Below are 19,051 nucleotides of genomic sequence, written 5' to 3'. Positions count from 1 at the left end.
TAATTTTATAGAACCAATCGGTGCAAGAGCTCCAACATTTTCTACCGATTCAAATTCATTTTCATACTTGCGTTTAGTGAATCAAGGTTTCGCTCTACTGTGCCAGGCTCAAGCATATCCAGTACCTTTATTCAGGTGGACATATCTTTATATATTATAATCAAAACTTTATCATTTATAACCTCGAACTTAATTCAATGAAATCTTCTAGCTTAGAATGTTGTACACACTTAAGCAAATTCAGGCAGTTTATAGTTTTGTCTTGTACATATATTCATATATTGTATTAATTTATAAAAATAATATAATTATACAATTATTTGCTATAGAACCTCTTGGTGCTAAAGCTCCAGCATTTTCAACAGCATCAAAGAGTAGTACATTCTGGGAATCACAGGGAAAAGATCTCGTTTTACTTTGCCAAGCTCAAGCATATCCTGTGCCATTTTTCAGGTACTAAAACCAACATTTAGGCATTTTTAGCATTGATTTTTATAACTGCATTTTTTAAACCATTCTGGATTACAATTATATATTTATTTTGCACTTAAATTTGTGTTATTATTAGAGCCTGTCGGAGCGAAGGCCCCAACGTTTTCCACAGATTCTAACATATTTTCCTATACGCGTACTATTGGGCAAAGTTTCGCTTTGCTTTGCCAAGCTCAAGCATTTCCAGTTCCCATAATACGGTAACTATACACATATAGGTACTAGCAGAATAATAGTTAAAAATATAGCTGAAATCACTGCCAATAGGTTCTGCACTTTAAATTAAATTTATTATTATATAAGTTTTTATTCTACTAAAATTTTTATAGAGCCTGTCGGTGCGAAAGCTCCCACCTTTTCAAATGATCTTAAAAGTTTTACATTCTCACGTAATTCTGGTCAAAGTTTTGCATTGTTGTGTCAAGCACAGGCTTATCCAGTTCCCTTTATAAGGTATTTAGCTATATATAAATAATACTATACTTTTTTGCTGAATTAACTTACCAATATTATTATTATTAAGATATTAAAAACTTTATATCATTCAATAACAATTTAATTAAATTGAAGCCTTGAGATTCGTCTCCACATTATTTTAGTCTTGAACTCCGTGTTTTTGACAATATTATCCCAACATTTAGAGTTTAATATAAAATTTATTTCAGCTCGACTTCGTACTTTACTCTAACCTAAAAGTATTTTAATTTCTAGAACCAGTTGGTAGTGTAGCACCCAAGATATCAGGTGGTCGCTTACAGGAATTAACTAGAACAGCCATGCAAAGTTTAGCTGTGCTTTGTCAAGGACAATCTTATCCAACACCACTATTTAGGTAAAACAGAGATATTCAATTAATTAGACGAGACTCTGTTTAAATTTAAATTTAAGACATTAAATTTAAGACATAATTATCAATTGAATAATAAGGAATACCAGCTTCTTGATATTATGTCAATAAATCTTTATTAAATAGATCATCTTTGAGCTTAAATAACGGGCGTTGGTTATACCGCGGATTAGTATTGTTCAAACACAGACCAAAAGTATCCCCAAAAAGATCGCAGTGGTAAAGGTGTAGACAAGGCTTAACGACACAACTCCCCCATTTAGATAAAAGCAAACCATTCTAACAAATCTACCAATATGCCTCAAATTTTTCAGTATAATAGATCTGTCAGGTTTTCTCAGTTACATATTGTTAAGAATTAAATTCCAGAGCAGATATCATTAAAACAGGATATTTTATTAGACTATATGTAATTAATATTTTTGTTGTTCTATTAAAACGTTTGTAAATAAATTTTCAGAACCAATCGGCAGTGTTGCTCCTAAGGTATCTGGAGATCGTTTGCAAGAGCAGACAATGTATTCGGGCAGTAGTTTTGCTATGTTATGTCAAGCTCAATCTTATCCTATGTCGTTATTTAGGTAACTAATAAATGCATTTAATCAACGATCTCTTAAATATTAAAAAACATTTGGGCAGTCATTATTGCAAAATTATCCTTTTTTTATATTGTATATTGTCTTTACAATATTTTCTTATAGAACCTGTTGGTCATGTTAAACCTCGCATTGCAACCAAAAGTATAGAAATATATGACGTTCCATTATCAAATGTATTTGTAGGGCATTGTCCAGTTCAAGGTTATCCAGTACCTCTTTATAGGTGAATATTGTCTAGAGTGAGCAATATTGTAATGTTTAGTTTTGTATTATTTTAAAAAATTCCGTTTCACAAAATGAAAGATATCTATGATAGACATTTATGTACGTATCTTATACGATTATGATATAAGTTTGTACAAACTCAATGACATTGCAAAATATTGTAATAAACAAATCACTTTTTATGCTTGTAGCAATATTTTATTTACTGTATTGAATTATACGAGTATCCCAACATATTCTTAATATTTTGCAGAAATCAATTGATATGGGAGACCCCTTTGTAATCTTGTTGTCCTTTAGGCTTACCTTTTAAATTTTAAGAAATACTTTTCAAATGGGTAAAAAAGTCATTGTCTTCAAAGTGTCTTCATATTATTTCTTTTGTACCAGCTCTTAACATATGATCTTGTCATTCATATGTCATTCCTTTTATAGGTCGTACCAGGGTCCTTTCTATCTGATTGCAAAAAAACAGTTCAAAATGTTAAAATGAAATGTAATCGCGTTAAAGGTTCTTTAAAGACAACCAACAGTTACGACATTTGGGTAAGTATATCGGAGCTAGTTACTAGTTTCCAAGTCCTACAAAAACGAGTAAGTAACGTTCTATGTAGCTGTTATTTGAGTTGTTTAAAGAACAAATTTATGTGCTTTCTGAAACGCAACAACACTTAATCATTTCATTGTTGAGCTTACCAGTTGCACCGTATTTATTACATCTCAAAGCATTTCATTCTTTCATTTCGGACTTTTGCTTACAAATATTAAAAAACAACAGTACCTAATATAAATATATTTTCTATTTTATACAGATGGTATAAATTTATTGAAGGTACTACACGGAAACAAGCTGTTGTACTGAACGATCGCGTTAAACAAGTCTCAGGCACATTGATCATCAAGGATGCTGTAGTCGACGATTCTGGTAAATATTTATGTGTGGTCAACAATTCCGTTGGTGGCGAAAGCGTTGAAACCGTACTCACCGTTACTGCACCTCTATCCGCAAAAATTGATCCACCAACACAAACTGTTGACTTTGGTCGTCCTGCTGTATTTACCTGCCATTATACCGGCAATCCAATTAAGACTATCAGTTGGATGAAAGATGGTAAATCAATTGGACATAGCGATCCTGTCTTACGTATAGAATCAGTCAAGAAGGAAGATAAAGGCATGTACCAATGCTTTGTTCGCAACGATCAGGAATCTGCTGAAGCCAGTGCTGAATTGAAATTAGGTGGTCGCTTTGATCCACCAGTCATACGTCAAGCATTTCAAGAAGAAACCATGGAACCTGGCCCAAGTGTGTTCTTAAAATGTGTTGCTGGCGGCAATCCAACACCTGAAATTTCATGGGAACTCGATGGTAAAAAAATCGCAAATAATGATCGCTACCAAGTTGGACAATATGTAACCGTAAATGGCGATGTTGTGTCATATCTGAACATAACCTCCGTGCATGCCAATGATGGTGGTTTATATAAATGCATAGCAAAAAGTAAAGTTGGTGTAGCGGAACACTCAGCAAAATTAAACGTATATGGTTTACCGTATATCAGACAAATGGAGAAGAAAGCTATTGTAGCCGGTGAAACATTAATTGTCACATGTCCAGTTGCAGGATATCCTATTGATTCAATCGTTTGGGAACGTGGTATGTTATGATTATAAAATCTAATAGTTTTTCTCACATTCTATTGAATGCCATTTGCTTTTGGGTTTTAGATAATCGCGCTTTGCCCATCAACCGTAAACAAAAAGTTTTTCCTAATGGTACACTTATTATCGAAAATGTTGAACGAAACTCTGATCAAGCAACTTATACTTGCGTTGCGAAAAATGTCGAAGGATACTCCGCCCGTGGATCACTTGAAGTTCAAGTTATGGGTAAGTTAAATTTTTTCAATCATACACCACATTTTTGAAAAAGGAAAGGAAATGTGGAAAATTTGTTATGAATATTTTGTGTACTATTGATATGTGAAATATGGTCCATCCGTCTTCTTATAGAATATGATATGTAGTCTACAGAAAGTGCAATTAATTAAAAGAATATTGCTAGTGACAATATGTACTCTCTGTACAAATGTAAAAATAAAAACGTTGAATAAAAGAATTTCGATTTTCTATTCTATGTTTATTCAAACATTTGATGAAGTATCTTCATATTAATAAGATCTTCGCTATTTACAAAGCAGCTATTAAAAATATAGTAATAGCATTTTCTTATAAAGTGAATTACTGCTCCAAATATCTAGGAATGACACTTAAAAATGATAGTCTGCACCTTTGACTAACACGCAGGTAACATGTTGGCGTGCTTACCAAAATTTCATTCAGCTTCTCGCCAACATGTTGTGAATGATAGTCTGTCATCCAAAAACTTGCATTCGTCATTCCAGAGCATATTTTTGCGTGGTTGCACTAACACACTTACAGCGTGCGGAAACACCCTTATTCTTCAAAAATTTTGCTTAAATGATAACTCTTGAATGTTCAAGTTCGGTCACCAGAATAAATGTGAGCAAGAGAGACCGCAATTTGAATGACAATCGAAAATTATAGTCTGCAGCGCGCTTTAAGGCCCGCAACTAATAAAAAACCATACCATAATTTTATAGCATGTTTTCGAGCAAATTGTGGTTTAATTTAAATTTAATGCTTCAAATTCCTGACTTAATTGCAGTATTTGTAGACTTATATCGCATTCTCCAAAGCACATATTTCGCTATCAAAGTATACTCTTTCGAAAACACTTTAATATTTATAAAGATAAAGTTCAGTTCCTGCGTCGAGTGTATATTATATGTACTAGGAAGATTTAAACAAATTATAATAATTCAACGTTGGTTGTTTTTGTTTTTTAACGGCAAAATTGTTACTTCTAACATCTTTCTCTGCGATAATAGTGCCACCACAAATTGTACCCTTCGATTTCGGTACTGACACAATTAATATGAATGATATGGTATCGGCTACATGCACTGTTAATAAAGGCGATACACCCATAGAACTCTATTGGACAACGGCACCTGATCCAACATTAGGCTTAGGCAAATTGATGACCAACGATGGCATACTGATTACAAAAACAACACAACGTATCAGTATGCTGAGCATCGAATCAGTACACGCACGGCATCGTGCCAACTACACATGCGTGGCTCGCAATTCTGCTGGCATGGCCTTTCACACGGCGGAATTAAGTGTTAACGGTGGGAAAATGCTGGGAAATTAGATATTGCTTTGCTCTCGTAGTCTTCAGATATTTTGTATTTCTGTACGCTTTTTCATGGTTTTTAATTTTTTTTTTTCCTAATCGTCCACTTAATAACCGTAAGTGTTGCCCCAAATTGTGCCCTTTGACTTCGGCGAGGAAAGTGTTAATGAATTGGATATGGTCTCTGCATCTTGTACAGTAAATAAGGGGGATTTACCGATTGATGTTGCTTGGACTAGAAATGGTGGACGTCTTTATACCAACGATGGTATAGTAATTACGAAAACCAGTCAACGCATGAGTGTTTTAAGCATAGAATCAGTGCGTGCCAGACATGCGGGGAACTATACTTGTGTCGCTACCAACAATGCGGGTGTTATTAAGCATTGGGCTGTATTGGCCATTAATGGTTATTACAAAATTAAAAATTTTTCTTTGTCTGTAATTGTTATTTTTTACTTATAATTTTGCAATTGTTTGTCCTTATATTCCCAAGTTTTGCCGCAAGTTGTACCTTTCGATTTTGGAGAGGAAGGCATCAATGAGTTAGACATGGTTTCCGCTTCTTGTACTGTGAACAAGGGTGATTTACCCATTGATATATATTGGACTAAAAATGGTGGACGGATTTATACCAATGATGGGCTGGTAGTTACAAGAAACAGTCAACGTTTAAGTGTATTAAGCATTGAATCTGTTCGCGCCAGACATGCTGGAAACTATACTTGTGTGACCACAAATAATGCTGGCGTGACAAAACAATCAGCAATGCTGGCTGTGAATGGTTACTAATATTTTTCAAAATCTTAGAAGTCTTGTTTTATGAATAGTTTTCTTTTTGGTTTCTTATATATTTTGTTGATATGAGTTTCACCCTTGCCTTACTAGTCTTACCCCAAGTGATTCCATTTGACTTTGGTCAAGAGACGATCAACGAAATGGATATGGTGTCGGCATATTGTACAGTGAATAAAGGAGATCTTCCGGTTGATATCGCTTGGACAAAAAATGGCGGTCGAGTTTTCACAAACGATGGTATCGTTGTAACACGTAACAGTCAACGTATAAGTGTCTTGAGTATAGAATCTGTACGTGCCAGACACTCAGGAAACTATACTTGCGTAGCAACAAATAATGCAGGAGTCACCAGACAGTCGGCATTATTGGCTGTTAATGGTTAATATGAAATTAAAAAATATCAGCATAAGAAATATTTTAATTTTCAATTTTTTCAATTATTTCTATTTTAACCTTCCTACTGATGCAGCAAATGTTATCGACTTTCCACTTCAGTGAAGTTAGACTATATCTTTTTAAATTTTTCACCTTTCTTCCCAAATTGGCTATTATTCAATGTGAAAGCATAATGTATTCTCGGAGATATACTTTTGTTGTTACTTCACATTTTACATTAATCACCTTAGTTACAAATTATCCAAATGTAAAGGTTACCATTTTCTCAGTATTTATAATTTCGACTTGATGTTATATTCCTGTTTGTTAATGCAAGTAATAGCCACAAGCCAACCAACAAATCCAAGTTGACTTTTATTTGAGGATTCTAAAAAATACTTATCCAAGCGATTATCACTGATAGACTTTAATTTAGCTATTTCTTTTAGTTAACATTAACTCAGAAAGTTTTCCCAAAAGTTATGTCACCGAACCAATATGGACATCTGGTTTATAGATTATAATTGCTCGCTTCTTACTCATGTTAGTAACTATGTAGATCCGCATAGAAGACAGAATATATTTTATACTGTTAATATACATATTTTAAAACCGATGCATATTTATTAGATATAAAAATGTGAAAATGACATATGTGTACTTTATTATATGTGGGGAATCACATGTTTAGTTCCACCTTCGGTAGTACCGTTTTCTTTTGGTGACGATCCTGTCAATACTGGTGAAAACGCTGGTGTACAATGTATGATTCAAAAAGGCGATGTTCCAATTACTATAAAATGGACGCTTAACTCTCGACCTATTATAAATGGAGAGGAAGGAATCACCATACTAAAACTATCACCGAAAACAAGTGTGCTAAATATTGCTGCGGTTGAGGAATATCATCGTGGGTTATTCAAGTGTATAGCTGAGAATAAAGCAGGCTCTGCCTTTCACAGTTCTGAGTTGCAAGTTAATGGTACATATAAGAGTTGTAGACTTCTTTACACACTTCGCTATCATTTTTACTTTTTTAGTTCTTATGTTAATAATTTCCTTCCAACTTACCCTTAACATATTTCGCTCCAGTGCCACCACAAATAATGCAATTTAGTTTTGGGGACGAGCCTATGAATTTTGGTGAAATGGCGGGAGCTCAGTGCATGGTTAGTAAAGGTGATTTGCCGTTAAATATTCACTGGACGTGGAATTCAGCACCAATTATAAATGGTGAAGATGGCTTTACCTTAATGCGTATGAATCCACGTACCAGTTCTCTTACTATAATGGCGCTTGAAGCGAAACATCGTGGCATCTACAAATGCATAGCTAATAACAAAGCTGGTTTTACGGAATATACCGCCGAATTGCAAGTTAATGGTTAGATTCATTCATGAAAAGGGTTTCATTGAAATATGTATTTAATAAGAATTGTTTTTTTTTTGTTTTTGTTCATTAAGTTTAAATTAATTAATTTTTAGTTGCTCCTTTTATACTGCCATTCAATATTGGTGATGAAGTATTCAACACAGGTGATGCATTTAGCATAACCTGTGTCGCATTTAAGGGTGATTTACCACTCGAATTATATTGGACCTTAAATTCTAAACCACTGACTTCTGGACTTGCTGGTTTTACTATAACTAAGTTAGGTGCTCGTACTAGTATTTTAAGTATAGATTCTTTAGAAGCTAATCATCGAGGCACATATCGCTGTATTGCTGCTAATTCAGCTGGAAAAGCTGAATACACTGCTGAACTTCTAGTGAATGGTTAGTAAAGGAAACTATTGTGTTATCAATAATCATATTTAGAACTTAGTTATGTCTGGATTATTCACTTGTAATATAAACCTGTTACTAATATTTTTGTGCTGTTTGTGTTTCGTTGTCTTGTATATCTGGATTTTGATTCAAATCTGAGTACGAATCTGAGTAGTGTTATTAGAGTTGCTTTTTAGCATTCAGCAAAGTATCTCAGTAGACTAAATATTACTTAATAACACTTTTTTATGCCTTGCATTGACATATTAAATTAAAAATTAAATGCGATCATTTAACAAATTTTATTACATATTTATAAATGAATACTTTATCGGTTTAAAGTGGCACCACAGATCAGTCCATTTAGTTTTGGCGAGGAGCCACTTAATCGGGGTGAAGTAGCAAGTGTTACTTGTGTTGTGCCTAAAGGTGATTTGCCATTGGAAATTTTTTGGACGATAAATTCAGCGTTAGTTGTAAATGGTGAAAATGGATTCACCATTTTTAGAATGAATAAGCGTACAAGTTCGTTAAATGTGGACTCACTTGAGGCCATGCATCGTGGCAATTACAAGTGCATCGCAAACAATTCAGCAGGGTACGCTGAATATGTTGCAGTGTTAGAAGTGAATGGTTTGTTAGATATTTGAGTAAATATTTTTATAGTAAATAGAAATACGTAGTAGTTATTGCAGTTTTTATTACAAATCATTTCATTGCATTCCCAATATATCCTTAAAGTTCCACCACAAATACAACCGTTTAGTTTCGGTGAAGATGCGGCAAATACTGGGGAAATGGCAGCGGTATTTTGTTTAGTACCAAAGGGTGATTTACCCTTGGAAATACGTTGGACTTTAAATTCTGCGCCTATTATAACCGGTGAACATGGTTTCACATTGTCACGTATGAACGCACGAACAAGTTCTTTGAATATTGATTCTTTAGAAGCGCGGCACCGTGGCACTTACAAGTGCATTGCGTCAAATAAAGCAAGCATTGCTGAATACAGTGCTGAATTACACGTTAATGGTTTGTTTTTAATTGTTTTGTATGAATTGGTTTTGTTTTTTTTTCTTGTGTATTTTTTTTTTTAACAACAATTAGATTTATATTAAAAGTTTTTTTCCTTGACTAATAAACAGTTCCACCTCAAGTGTTACCATTTTCATTTGGTGAAGACGCCGCAGATATGGGGGAAATCGCAAGTGCAAACTGTGTAGTTCCTAAAGGCGATTTACCGCTAGAAATACTTTGGTCACTGAATTCCGCGCCTGTTGTTCATGGTGAACATGGCTTTAGCGTGGTACGACTTAACAAGCGTACCAGTTCTTTGAATATTGATTCATTGAGTGCCATTCATCGTGGTATATATAAGTGTATAGCTACGAACTCAGCAGGTTCTAGCGAATACGTAGCTGAATTGCAAGTGAATGGTTTGTTGAAGAGTTTCTAAAATGTTGCTTATCTCTAGCACGCTTTGTAGTTTCTATAGTTGTACATGTAACGCGTTTTGTTGTTGTGCACATTTTAGCTGAATTCTATGTAAACATTTGTGCTGTATTGGTAATTGTCTTTCTATGTAAAAACTAAGGCTGTTTTGTCATTGTAAAAATATTAACAAAAATATATTGAGCTGCTAAAACAATCAACTAAATAGTAAAAAACAAACAATTAAATTTTTTTTAAACTGTTATACAATACGATTTGGGTATGAAACTTATGAAACACTGGTGCTGAATTGATTTGGATATAAGTTCTATGGATTAAACCAGTAACATTTACTTTCAAAATTAGTACCGCCACAAGTAATGCCGTTTTTCTTTGGTGATGAGCCATCAAATTACGGTGACAGCACCGCTGTGCAGTGTATGGTGTTCAAGGGAGACACCCCACTACAACTACATTGGACGCTTAATGGACAACCAATCACTAACGAAAATGCAGGCATACGGATTATCAAAATGTCGCCAAAGTTAAGTTCATTAAGTATCGATGCCATTAACGGTCAACACCGCGGTGTGTTCAAGTGCATAGCAACCAATGCAGCAGGCAGTGCTGAACAATCAGCTGAACTTATTGTGAATGGTGATACTGAAATCATTAAAAATTAGTTCAATTCATTTAAATTTCATTGAACTGTAACGATCTGTTATTTTTAATCATATTTAAAATTATTATTTATCCAGTACCTCCACAAATCATGTCCTTCTCCTTTGGCGATGAGGCCTCTAATTCCGGTGATTCGGTAGGTGTACAATGTTCTGTCACAAAAGGTGATTTACCTATAAATATCACTTGGACTCTGAACAATCAAAGATTAAAGAGTGGCGACTTTGACATAGTACTAGGTCGTATGTCAAGTAAATCAAGCACTTTAAATATTGATTATATATCATCCGAACATCGTGGTCTTTATGCTTGTATTGCAACGAATCGTGCTGGAGAAACGTCTTATGAAGCAGAACTCAAAGTTAATGGTGATTAACGGGTTCTTTTAATTAAAAGAAAAAATTTCTTAATTATATTTTTTTTGTTAAATTTTCAACAAATATTTGAAAAATTTTCTTTTATCATTTTGTTTTTGTATTTAGTACTTCCCGCAATACATCCTTTCAGTTTTGATGCTGAAGCTAATGAAGGTGACAGCGTCCAATTAACTTGTCACGTTGCCAAAGGTGATTTACCTTTGAAGATACGCTGGGCTCATAATGATTTGCCATTATTTTCTCACATGGGAGTTTTGGCTAGTAAAATTGGTGATCGCATCAGTTTATTAACAGTGGAATCAGTAAAGGCTGCACATTTTGGAAATTATACTTGCACTGCCAGTAATAAAGCTGGACAAAGTTCATATACTGCAGAGTTGTTTGTGAATGGTATTTTTTTTATAACAAATACTGTATATGTTTCCATTCTTAACTTTGGGTTTCAAGTTGATTTTTTATTAGCATTATTTTTTATTTTGTAATAATTCTTAATCCCAACTTTAAATAATTAAATATCTATAGATGAGTATTTAAAATCTAAATATGATAAATATGAAATGCTTTTTGAATCAACTTCTGATTTGGTTATATGATTTTTAAAAGTTCTATAGCTGTAATATATTAAATAACTTAAATTCTTCTTATAACTACATGTAATTACTCATCTCAGGTAAAATTCAAGAAGTACTAGTTTTACTTGGGTCTCACATAAAGATTTTAGACTATAATAACCATTTAGAGTCTAACATGCCTATTGTTTTGAGTTTTTCTTTTTTTATCTGCTGTCGTATGTTAATCTTACACTTTCCTGAATCACAAGACATATGTTTTAAAATTTTGATTTTTATTTAGTTATGCCACAAATTATACCATTTAGCTATGATGACATAATCAACACTGGTGACTCTGTCGATTTATTATGTCAAATACAAAAAGGCGACCGACCCATTAAAATTAATTGGAGTTTTGAACGCAGTGCGGCCGATACCAGATACGATTACTTACAACCCGTAATGCGTACAAATCGTATTAGTACAAAATCCAGCGTCTTATCAATACCAAAAGCAACTCCTGCTCATACCGGCACTTATACTTGTACCGCAAGTAACGAGGCTGGTGCTACGATGTACAGTACAAATTTAACTGTGAATGGTACAATAAATCTATATGTCTATCCGCTATTACTCTTTTGTTAATCTTGTTAATCTAACTTGTTGCTGTTTATATACTGAATGGCCTTTTGGTTGAGGTTTTTAAAAATAACAACTTTAAACATATATATAAATATATACATATATATATACAATATATAAAATTTACTTGTTGATATACATACTCGTATTATTGGCTTACTTAGTTAAAATTATAAAATATATTACTAAATTTTACATATAAATAACACTAGTAAATAACAAACTATACAATATCATACTCTTGTCTACCTTATATTACTACCTTTGTTACCTTATCTTATATTAAAAACAATCTAACTTTATTTTTAACAATTAAACAAAAGTACCACCTCGTATTACACCATTCCAATTTGGTGAAGAACCTTTAAATTTTGGCGAACCTGCGTCTATACAATGTACTATTGCCGGTGGTGATTGGCCCATGAGTGTGCAATGGTTATTCAATGACTTCCATTTACCTGAACACTTAAATATTGCAACAACAAAATTTACTCGTCATACCCATGCTTTAGCTATAGAAAGTGTAAGTGCTGATCATGCTGGAAACTATACTTGTATAGCTAAAAATTGGGCAGGGAAAGCTAGCTATACTGCCCCGCTTATTGTGAATGGTCAGTGTTGCTTTTTTTTATAATTTTGAACTATAAAAATGTGTTTTCACTTTTCAATTTGAATTATATCTATTATTTTGTTATATATATTTTTTTAATATTAATCCCGTTTCGTATATTGTACCTTCAATTTTTGTGAGACATAGAGTATATATAACTTGCAAATCGCTTTTTTTTTAAACATTTTTAATTCTAGAAAAATGCTTTAAATAATATATAAGTTTTAAATTCACCGTTTCCATTCGACGTTACTATTGTACTCAATATCAATTTTTAGGTGACGATTACAATAGAGCTTCTAGTAAATAATTTAACTAAAACTTAATTTAGTACTTATAAGTACTAAAAAATATATTGCACGTCATAACATATGTAAACTTATTTGCCTATTCAAAACAACTCTCTGAAGTTAACATAAACACAAATAAAGACCAGTTTCTAAACGTCATTTGGTTCAACGAAAATTAGATGGAGGTTTGGAACCATTTCCTGACAATTATTTCACATGAACAAATCTTTTACTCATCTTTTCAAAGAATTTAAAGATATTTGAAGTTTTTCTAACCGATTGTATAACTCAATTACAAAAATTAAATTATGTGTTCTTACCTCATTTTACTACCCTAAGTTGCACCAAAAATTGCACCCTTCACCTTTGGAGAGGAACCCTTAAATTATGGTGAACCAGCTTCCGTACAATGCACCATACTTGGTGGAGATTTACCTATTAATGTGACTTGGCTGCTGAATAATGCTGCTATAGATAGTTTTCACGATATATCCTTTTCGCGTATTGGTAAACGAGTTAATGTATTGACAATTGAGTCAGTTTCGGCACATCATGCGGGCAATTATTCCTGCCTTGCACAAAATAAAGCCGGCTATGTCGAACATTTTGCACAACTTATTGTGAATGGTTTGTTTTCGCATTTTAATATATAAATTAATTGTTTTTTTTTTTGTTTTTTTACTCCTTTTCATTTTTACCACCAATCGTTGATTATCCTTCACACTTGAATTAGTGCCACCAAAAATAACACCATTCACATTTGGTGATGAGCCTATGAATTTTGGTGAGCCCGTCTCAGTACATTGCACAATATCGGGTGGGGATTTACCAGTGTCTGTTATATGGACACTTAATAGACACCCGCTAATGCCTGAATTGGAAATAATGACTGAGAAACGTGGACAGCGTATACATAATTTAATGATTGATGCTATCGAAGCAAAGCACGCAGGGATTTTCACGTGTATAGCAAGTAATTCAGCAGGACGTACGGAACATTCTGCTGAATTGATCGTGAATGGTTTGTTTGTTTTGTTTTTTTAAGGTAGAAAATAATTTTAACTTTTTAATTTTATTAAGCTTTTCCTTCATCTTTTTTATATTACACCTTCAATTTTGTGCATTGTGGTAATGTATGTAAATCAAAGCTGTCTCCAATAAAGAGATTGTTATGTTTTCTAAAAATAACTATACTATAAAAGGCTTTTTACATGAAGCACTTTCGACTAAGGAGCATTTATTGTTATTAATTTCTAATTTGTTAATAATTAGTTATTATATCCCTTCTGTATTTAAGTGCCGCCAAAAATTAGCCCTTTTTCGTTCAGTGAAGAGTCTATGAGTTATGGTGAATTTGTCAACATACAATGTACTATATCTGGTGGGGACTTACCTGTTAACATAACTTGGGTGCTGAATGATAAGCCTTTTGAGGATTATCTTGAGATTATAACAACAAAGCGTGGAAAGCGCATCAACGAACTGACAATAGAGTCCGTATCAGCAAAGCATGCTGGAAATTACTCATGCATAGCTGAGAATCGTGCTGGTCATGCAAATCACACAGCTGAATTGAAAGTTAATGGTTCGGCGTATTTCTTAATATTCTTTATCTTTTCTTTTTTTCTTTTTATGTTCTCTTTTACCTTTAAATGACTTCCACCTACCATCATAGTACCACCAAAAATTGCATCGTTTAGTTTTGGTGAAGAACCTTCGAATTTCGGTGAATCGGCAAGTGTACAGTGCTTGGTAACATCAGGTGATTTCCCTGTTAGTTTTGCATGGCTTTTTAACGGGCGACAAATCAATGAAAATGTATATGATGTGTCGATGGTTAAGTTAGGGAAGAAAATAAGCGCTTTATCTATCGATTATGTTCGGGGCCATCATGCAGGAAATTATACTTGCGTCGCTGTTAATCAAGCAACATCAGAAAATTATACCGCTGAACTTATTGTGAATGGTACCACAAATTGGCTTCAAATACATTATACTTTTTAACTTTATTTATTTTTAAAGAATTAAAATATTTTTATTAATTTCCCAACACTACTTTATAGTTCCTCCCAAAATAGCACATTTTGATTTCGGTGATCATGCTGTAAATTTTGAAGAATCTGTTTCTGTTAATTGCTTGATATACCTCGGTGATTTGCCTATGGATATAACATGGTTGTTTAACAGACAACCTATAAATGCATATACGGGCATTTCTATTGTAAAAGGTGGCAAGAAAGCAAGCATTCTGACCATCGATTCAGTGCATGCTGGTCATGCCGGAAATTATACATGTAAAGCGCGCAACGATGCCGATTCTGTGGAATATACAGCTGAACTAATCGTGAACGGTATTCAAATTAAAAGAAATTCCTTAATATAAGAATCCTTGGTATGGTTTATTAAACACACTTTTGTAGTCTTTTAATTTCATTTGTATAAACTGCTGTCGATATCTATATAAAAGCATATATATAACACTGACAAGAGCAAAATTTGAGCTGTTTACTGTACTTATTGCCATAATTAAATTTATTTATAAAAAATATAACCAAATTAAAAATAAGCTTGTTTCTTCGTTTGCTAGGCTACGTTCAGATATGCAGTCTTTTTTACTTACAATGTTTGCTATCAAACTACTTTTCTGTCTTATTTTCATTTCTTCAAACATCTGTGTAGTGCCTCCCAAAATAGCTGTTTTCGACTTTGGTGAATCCCCTGCCAATTTCGAAGATTCCGTTTCAGTTAATTGTCTCGTATCTTCGGGAGATATGCCAATTGATATTGAATGGCTTTTCAATCACGAACCAGTTAATTACTTTGCTGGGGTCACTGTATTGCGTGGAGGAAAGCGCACAAGTTTGCTTACCATCGATTCGGTGCATGCTGGACACGCCGGGAATTATACTTGCAAAGCGCGCAATAAGGCAGCCGCCAGCGAATATTCAGCTGAATTAATTGTTAATGGTTGTATTATTTATGAAAATGGCAATAAGCTATTTCTTATTATATATGTTTTTAATTTTATTCAATATATGATTTTTATCCCTTTCTTCAACTCCCTTTGTATACTTAGTACCACCAAAAATAACGCCATTTGACTTCGGGGAAGTTCCTGCTAATTTCGAAGATTCAGTTTCCGTAACATGTTTAATATCATCGGGGGACTTACCTATAGACATAGATTGGTTATTCAACGACTACGGTATTAGTTCATTTTCGGGTATTACGGTGATGAAAGGTGGTAAACGTACTAGTATGCTAACAATAGATAATGTACATGCGCGTCATGCTGGAAAATATACCTGCAAAGCCAAAAATCATGCTGCTGCTGTGAATTACACAACAGAACTTATTGTGAATGGTAGACAATAGTTCATACATTACTTAAAAACTATTTTTATTTATTTGTTTAAATTATTTAGAACCTGAAACCTCTTAACCTTATATACGTATAAAGCGTTTAAGATACACAAACATATCTTGTTGACATATAATTTTCTCTATAGCTGTTTTTGCCATATATATACTTCCGTTTACATACTCCTGACTATAACATTTATTTCGATTCAACTGTACTTCAACTCTTTCACAATGAATCTAAATCTCCTCATTACAGTTGCACCCAAAATAGCACATTTTGACTTCGGTGAAGCTCCAGCCAATTTTGAAGATTCTGTGTCGATTAATTGTCTTGTTTCTTCGGGTGATTTGCCTTTAGACATTGAATGGCAATTCAATGATTTTCCACTTAATTCCTATTCGGGTATCACAACTTCAAAAATGGGCAAGCGTTTAAGTGTCTTAATGATAGATGCTGTAACAGCGCGTCACGCTGGAAATTATACTTGCAAAGCTAGAAATTTATGGGCCTCATCGTCTTATACCGCACAATTAATAGTTAACGGTATTCAATAATGAATTTTATTATTTAAAATAATTAAGTAAAGCAAATATTTTATTGGAAAATTTTAGTTGGTGATTTTTTCATTTAAGCCAAATTATTAAAATCCCATCCACAGTCCCTTCAATAAAATAAAATTCTATTGCATGTTATCGGCTAAGCGCTTTGAATGGCTTATATATAAATAACATAGTTTTTTAAATTTAAATAAGCTTTGTATAAAATTTGGTATAATAAAAAAATAGCTATAAAATAAAAAATAATTCATTATTTTATAAAATTTTTGTTATTAGTTTCTTTTACTCTGAAACTAAGGTTATCGCGTTTATTGCTAGAACATTTCCTCTCTCTTTCTTCTCCAAGCTTAGGTCCATCCACGTCATTATTCTAAACTTCTTTTCCACTTGGAATTGTGTGTAGTAGAACTATAAGGTAATATCAGAAATTTTATATAACTTAAATATAATGACTTTTATTGTTTGTTTTTATACCAGATATTTTTAGGGATCCATTTATATATAGAGTTGGAACTAATTATCTGAATCTGTTTAAAAATTTAAAATTAAAATTTGGAACTTGGAAAAATTTATCTGATGTTTTATTAATATTTAATAATATTAATATTTTACCTACGTAATTTAGATGAATTATAAACATTAATAATATCCTACAATCAATGCATTAGATTACTTATACACGATATTTTGTTAGATTTGAAAACGAAATTATAAAAAATATACTATTTTTTTTAAATGTGAATTTGAAATTTATAATTTTTTTTCAATTTTATTTATTGCTATATACTTTACAACTGAACAACCGTAGTTCCGCCAAAAATAGTACCTTTCGATTTTGGTCTCGAGCCAACAAGTTTTGAAGATTCCGTTTCTGTCAATTGTCTGATCTCATCGGGTGATATGCCAGTCGATATCGAGTGGTTGCTGAATAATGATACCATGCATAACTACTTTGGTAGTGGAGTGACGTTACTTAAAAGTGGAAAACGCGCAAGTGTACTGACCATCGACGCAGTGCACGCCGGTCATGTGGGGAATTACACATGCGTAGCCAAAAATATTGCAGGGATCGCATATCATACAGCGGAATTATTTGTTAATGGTTGAATAGATTTCAAAATTAATTATACATTAATTTTAAATATATTTTAAAGTGTTTAAGTTGTTTCTGTTAATCTTATAATTTTATTCCAAATATTAACTCTCATTTTGTATTCCCTATCTAAGTGCCACCAAAAATAACGCCATTTGAGTTTGGTGATGAACCAGCTAATTTTGGTGATTCAGTAACAGTGCAATGTACCATATCGAAAGGTGATCTGCCGGTCGATATAACATGGCTTTTTAATGATTACCCGTTGAATGATTATTTGGGTGTGACAACATCAAAAATCGGTAAAAAAGTTAGCGTACTCACAATTGACTCTGTGAATGGAAATAATGCGGGAAATTATACTTGCCGAGCGAGAAACCATGCGCAGATGACTTTGTTTAACGCAGCTTTAGTTGTTAATGGTGAAAGGAGATACAATAGATCTATTTTTTATTCAATGAACTTATTTTTTATTATATTATTTTTTTTATAAAAATTTCTTTTAACTTATTAATTAAAACTCAAGCCATTTTTCCCACATATACAATATAAATAGAGAAAATTATAGAACAGTTTGATTCTAAAAATAATCTATCCCTACTTGTTTTTAAAATTATATTGAATATATCTTTAATTTACTGCGTTTCGGAGATAAGAAAACTTGAGTTGCAAATATACTTATTGAAATAAAAATCGTAATATGTTCCTTTTCATCACTTAAAGAAATCTGAATTTATATATACCATATATACTTAAAGTACCTCCGCAAATCTCGCCATTTTCGACTGGCAGTCAATCGGTACATCTCGGTCAGTATATAACATATCAATGTACAATAACTGAGGGCGATTTGCCATTAAATATACTTTGGACTTTTAACAATCAACCATTGGTCAATGACGATGATCAGGATATAATTATTTCAAAGCTAGGACGCCGTAGCAGTGTTTTGACTATTGAAAGTGTTAATGGACGTAACGCAGGAAATTATAGCTGCCACGGTTCAAACGAAGCGGGCAAAACTAGCTATACTACACAATTGAAAGTTATAGGTTCTAACAATTTTTGCAATTTTTTTAAATAAAAAATTCTAATTAAAAACTATATTATTATACGTATATTTCTTAATT

At 32.9% G+C, this 19,051-nt stretch overlaps 1 protein-coding gene across 1 annotated transcript in view; it reads left to right on the top strand.

Moving 5' to 3' along the window:
• The window catches only part of LOC119682666 (Down syndrome cell adhesion molecule-like protein Dscam2), a 93,511-nt gene that overhangs the window by 38,525 nt on the left and 35,935 nt on the right, over positions 1-19,051 (top strand). The window contains exons 5-6 of the mRNA XM_038096156.1: positions 2,976-3,820; positions 3,892-4,053. Of these exons, the coding sequence (XP_037952084.1) occupies positions 2,976-3,820; positions 3,892-4,053 (1,007 nt within the window). The remainder of the gene's footprint in view (positions 1-2,975; positions 3,821-3,891; positions 4,054-19,051) is intronic.

The sequence above is a fragment of the Teleopsis dalmanni genome, chromosome 2 (assembly GCF_002237135.1).
Source record: "Teleopsis dalmanni isolate 2A chromosome 2, ASM223713v2, whole genome shotgun sequence".
Taxonomy (NCBI): domain Eukaryota; kingdom Metazoa; phylum Arthropoda; class Insecta; order Diptera; family Diopsidae; genus Teleopsis; species Teleopsis dalmanni.
This window is presented reverse-complemented; position numbering and strand designations above follow the sequence as displayed.